This window comes from Littorina saxatilis, linkage group LG14 (assembly GCF_037325665.1).
Source record: "Littorina saxatilis isolate snail1 linkage group LG14, US_GU_Lsax_2.0, whole genome shotgun sequence".
NCBI lineage: Eukaryota > Metazoa > Mollusca > Gastropoda > Littorinimorpha > Littorinidae > Littorina > Littorina saxatilis.
This window is the reverse complement of record NC_090258.1, coordinates 36,386,829-36,392,828: the sequence shown is the minus strand read 5'-3', so window position 1 is coordinate 36,392,828 and position 6,000 is coordinate 36,386,829. Positions and strand designations below refer to the sequence as shown.

At 43.6% G+C, this 6,000-nt stretch overlaps 1 protein-coding gene across 1 annotated transcript in view; it reads right to left on the bottom strand.

The window, feature by feature from the left end:
* Positions 1–3,280: 3,280 nt before the first annotated feature.
* Positions 3,281–6,000, bottom strand: part of LOC138946594 (macrophage mannose receptor 1-like) — a 56,778-nt gene continuing 54,058 nt past the window's right edge. Inside the window, exons 30-31 of the mRNA XM_070318039.1 lie at positions 3,659–3,837; positions 3,281–3,349 (exon numbers count right to left, since the gene is read on the bottom strand). Of these exons, the coding sequence (XP_070174140.1) occupies positions 3,281–3,349; positions 3,659–3,837 (248 nt within the window). The remainder of the gene's footprint in view (positions 3,350–3,658; positions 3,838–6,000) is intronic.

Below are 6,000 nucleotides of genomic sequence, written 5' to 3'. Positions count from 1 at the left end.
TGGCGACAAAGGAGTGTCTGCAGATCCTGAGAAGGTGAAGACCATCACAAACACGTCCGCACCAGAAAATGTCAGTGAGGTGAGATCATTCCTCGGGATGACACAGTACATGTCAAGATTCATCCCCGGCTATGCTTCAATCACAGAACCCCTCAGGAAGCTGACAAGAAAAGAGACTGTGTGGAAATGGACAAAAGAAGAACAACAAGCGTTCGACAAGCTCAAACACTCGTTGACAAACACTCCTGTCATGTCGTACTTCAGCCAAACGGAAGACACAACAGTCTTGGTTGATGCTAGCCCCATTGGACTTGGAGCTATTCTGATGCAGAAGAACAAGGTCATCTGTTATGCCAGTCGAGCACTGACAGACACAGAACAACGCTACTCACAGACAGACCGAGAGATGTTGGCGGTTGTCTACGGAGTAGAACATTTTCACCTGTATCTTCATGGATCTTCATTCACTGTAGTCACCGATCACAAGCCGCTCCTTGGAATCATGCAAAGCCGGAAGCCGACAACAGCCAGAATTGAACGGTGGAGGTTGCGACTGATGCCATACAACATGACCCTGATATATCGTCCAGGACGAGATGATCTAAATCCAGCAGACTACATCAGCCGCCACCCTCAAACGCCACCAAAACGGGAAAACGCTGGAGAAGAGTACATAAGGTACGTCACCAGAAACGCAATCCCCAAAGCAATGACAGTACAGGAAGTGAGAGATGCCACTCAACAGGATGACACGCTAGAAAACCTGATGTGTGCAGTTCAGTCAGGACGATGGGACTGCAACTTGACAGAATACGCCCGATTCAAAGATGAACTCTCTGTACATGATGGCGTGATACTACGAGGACACCGACTGATCATTCCCGCAAGTCTCCAACGAAAAGTCGTTGAGATTGCGCATCAGTCTCATCAAGGGATAGTCAAAACCAAGAAACTGATCAGAGAAAAGGTCTGGTTTCCAGGAATCGACAAGATGGTAGAAGAAATCGTGAAGACATGCATCCCGTGTCAAGCATCCTACCCTGGCCCATCTGTCCGAGAGCCCGTCATTCCTACCCCTCTTCCCTCAGAACCATGGGTTTCCATAGCAATTGATTTTGCTGGTCCGTTCCCCACAGGTGATTACGTGATGGTTGTCACCGACGAGTACAGCAGATACCCTGAAGCAGAAATCATCACGTCCACATCTGCTGAAGTTGTCATCGCGAAGCTGGACGAGATCTTTGCGAGGCAAGGTTTTCCCCAAACCGTAAAATCAGACAACGGTGCTCCGTTCCAGGGACAAGTGTTCTCCAACTACGCGTCCATGTGTGGTTTTAAGCACCGGAAGGTGACTCCCCTGTGGCCAGAGGCGAACGGCCAAGCTGAACGCTTCATAGAAACATTAAAAGCCAACATTCGAGCTTCAGAAGCAGAAAATCTGAACTGGAAAAAGCAACTCCAAATCTTCCTCCGTCTGTACCGAGGGACACCACACAGTGCAACACAGGTCTCTCCCTTTGAGGCGCTACATGGCCGCAAAATGAATATTGGCCTTCCCAACATTGCACCTGTCAACCCCACCCCTCTACATGCCCGACTTGCCCACAACGACAACGTCAGCAAGCAGAAGATGGCTTCATATGCCAATATCCACCGTCACACAAGTCCGTCACAACTCCAACCTGGTGATCGGGTGCTGGTGAAGCAGAGAAAGAAGAACACTCTCACAACCCCCTTCCATCCCCGTCCCTACACCATAATCCAGAAAAAGGGCAGCATGATCACTGCACAGCGTGGTGACCAACATCTCATCACCCGCAACTCGTCACACTTCAAGCAGGTTCAGCCTGGTCCCCTTCCTGAAGACGAGGATGAAGAAGAGGAGGAAGAAGACGCCCCGCCGTCCGTTGCTCCACCCTACACACCCTCCAGTGGACCACCACAGTATCTGCCATCTCCAGGAAGACGCCTGTCAACAACGCAGCCCGCTGCAGCAACGCCCTCGCCTGTCCGAGCTACACCATCGACAGCCGAGATGTCCGGCATTGCATCAAGGCCTGCCCGACAACGTCAAGCACCTACACACTTAAAAGACTACGACTTGACCTAGACATAATTTGCTGACGATCATTTTCATGTGCTGACAATCATTATTTTCATTCTTATTTTCATTCATTCTCACTACAGTCTGAGTATTGACATACATATGACGACACAAGTGGACAGTGAACAGTATATGTGTGATTTAATTCTATCAGATATTCATGCACACAAGCACATGCAAACACACTGTAGAAGTTCCTGAAGTTTTATTCTCTGGACATTTGCGTTAAACTAAAGTTTTCAAGACAAACACGTGTTTAGCCTGTGGACAATTTCTACCGTAGAGGAAAAGAAAGAACTGTAGTTTCACAAGAACAATATTTTTGAAACAAAGTGCTTTATAAGAACAATGTTATTTTTTTTGAAAACTGTTAGTGTTACCTAAATTTCCGAAGACTTCTATCAAATCAAGTGTTTGCTCAAACAAAAACAGAGTTAGAAAATTTGTCTGAGTATACCCAAATCTGCTTATGACCGGAATGCACCATTTTTGTAAAATCCCAATTAACTTTGTAATCCTAAGTTGAGGAGGAATGTTGTGTCCATGACCCTATTATTCCGATCGTATTCCGATCCATGTTTTATACATACTATTTAGTATATTGCACCCTGGGAGTCTTGGCACTTCCGCCCAGCACTCAACCACCATTCACAACCATGTGCCAAACCTGAATAAATATCAAACAAAACACACGAGCTGTGTTGATTCCCTGTTATCACTGATAGCGGACGAATGAAAGATATTACAATGGTGACCGGGGATTTATTGCCTGGGGAACATGAGATTTATTTCCCAGGTGCTTGTGAATGAAAACTCGTGAAAATGATGACAATACAGTATTATTTGTATCGTAGTATATCGTATTGCACTGTTCTGTATTGTGTTAATATAATTGTATTGTATCGTATTGCACGGTACTGTATTATATTGATATAATTGTATTGTATGTAATTGCACTATACTGTATTGTATTATAATAACTGTAAAGTTTCGTATTGTACTGTATTACATTGTGCTGTTTTGTATTGTATCGCATTGCATTGTAGGTGCAAGGGGTCTCTCACTCACTGTGGTCCTCTGTTGCAAGCATTTCTTGGTCTTCATCCTAATATTACAAACCGAACTGGTTTCACTGAATGTCAAGTTGTCACTGTATATACTGTCACTTGACATTCCTCACCTGTAGTCGTTGTCATCCAGATCGTTGAGTCCAACCCAGAACGTCCAGCGAGAGTGTTTTGACATCTGCACATAGACAGACAACAAGGCTGCAAGTCGCTTCTTCATACTCCACGAGACCAAACCGTGCTACAGGAGAAGGCCACAGATCTAAATTTAGCGTTGCAAGCACGAGAAAGTAGAGCTACATTTGCCTCTCGCAACTGTTGGCCTTTTAAGGTTTTATTTAGAGAGAATTAACAGAATAAGGCACCCGTTCTAATCCGATGTTGGCCTTTCATTTTTTAAATTGTTTTAACTGAGTACTCATAGCCCCGGTAAGGAACCCGTTCTTATCCGATCTTGGCCTTTCATTTGTTTTAACAGAGTACTCACAGCCCCGGTAAGGAAGCCGTTCTCATCCACGCTGTGCACAGACGCGAGGTCAGCGCCCAAAGATTGGCACGTGCGGCGCGCCTGGTACCAGTTCTGTCGCGCTGTGGGGCCGTCCTCCGGGCTCAGGAAGTAACAGTAGCCGTCCAGGAATATCCAGGAATCGTTGCCGCACGCTTGGCCTGTACAGGTACAATACAATACAATAATACTTTATTAACTCAAAAGAGAAATTGCATTGTGTCTGAACATAATAACATAATAACATTAAAACACATCAATATAAACTACAATTACACACACACACACACACACACACACACACACACACACACACACACACACACACACACACACACACACACACACACACACACATATATATATATATATAAAGGGCCATTTGAAGTTAAAACATTAAAGGCACAGTGCAGCTCACAGCCTTCATTTTGCGTTTTTGTTGCAGCTGAGTGCATTTACAGTTCAAAAATCCTCCTATGGTAGTAAAACAAACCCAAAACTAGCCAACGACGACATCTGTGAAGCTCGACAGTTTCGTGTTCACGCGAGTGCATAAATTAACCTAGTTATTACGTGGTGTTTGGTAGGAGTTCGATTCAACTGAGTGATTTCGGCCTCCATTTTGTTTTACACAAACTCATGATGACGTGTGACATAGTTTGCTTAGTGACGTGTCTTTTTGTGCATGATGTGGTGATCTACCTGATCTAAATTTAGATCCAAAAATAGGTCAAGACCAGCCGGGTCCGAGTACGAAATTAACTCGTAAAAAAATCGCAGTTCTTGACTCTTTGGGTGCAAGTCAATGAAACTTGGTAGTTCTTCTAACGGATAGCTGCCTGAGGTATGACTAAAAGCCCTAGGGGCTCCGTGCACCTGGATTTGACAAGTTCAGTACCTTTAAAAATGCCATTTAAATTGGAATATCTAAATTTGTGACATGTTAATTATTGCAGTAAATAACAGTGCTATACAACAAGATTATTTGTTTAAAAGTTGTACAGAGTTTGCGATAAAACTTGAGCTCGCACGAACATTCTAAATCGTTTTTGCAGAAGGAAGAAGTTCAAACTGACAAGCTAAAACATGACTTTCATCCGCAGGATTCATTCTCGCCTTTTTTACAATACGTCTTTCATACAACTCAACACGGACGTACATGAGATGGACGGCTGTCTTAGGGTCAAGGTCGAATAAGTGGACTGTTTGACACACCCACTGACGAGCGGTGCCCGCTTCTTCCGGTTAATGGCCGACATCGGCTTTGGCGTGTTTCGGTCCTGATGCTACTTCGCGAAAAATGGCATATATGTGCAAGGGAAGCGGTTCAAACTGCTGTATTTTTGGATGCAGTATTTAGTTTGGTTTTACCGGGCTTTGACCCTGCAGTACTTGCAGTGGAGAGCCCTGCGAGGATCGACTGAAGATTTTGAAGCACGATTACTAGCAAGTACTGAAGTACAGTAGCATGTTGATCGTGATAGCATCGGTTATTACGGCCCGGTTATTGTGGGTTATTCAAGGTACTGTTTTACAACGCATTCACATAAGCACTAGTGTTCCCCCATTACCAGCTTAAGGGGTTTACTTGAAACATGCAAGGCTTTCTCCCATTTTCAAGGCTGGGGGTTACCAGCTACTCCCTTGCGAGTCCCATATTTTAAGAAAAAGCAAAATGGTAATGACTGTGAACTTGGTCCAGTTTTCCTGATATTAGATAAGTACACTGTACATGATTTCAGTACAGACCAATACTATTTAACCAAACGGAAACAAAACCTAAAATAGTTGTTTGTGTTTCTGTGGATTTTTTAAAACTATTATTTTTGTAATACTTTGTATTTAACTTTTTTTTTAATAATTTTATGGGAGAAAGTGGTACACCCCCCCCCCCGAATGTGGGTAGTACTCCCCAAAAACACCAAACGGGAATACCAAAAACTCCCAAAACCAAGGATCCAGGGGGAACACTGATGCATTCACAATTGGTTATAAATGCTTTTTTCGCACAAAGTTAACAAAATTAACTAGAGTTGTCGCAACACTTTGACACGCCAACATTTCTCAGCAATGCTTATGACAATGGAAATTTCATTGGCATGAAATCATTCTCCTGTAAACTTAGAAATATCCTAAATATACATGTGCATAACTATTTGCCGTGTTTGTGTAGGAAGGGGGGGGGGGTGGTGGTGGTATCCATCTGACATACAAACCTCATTTATTTATAATTGCAGGAATATTCTCAAGTTTCTTGGTTTCGAATGATGAATTCAATGTCACACCTCTTTCATTGTTGAATTGTGTGAAATTTATGCCTCAAT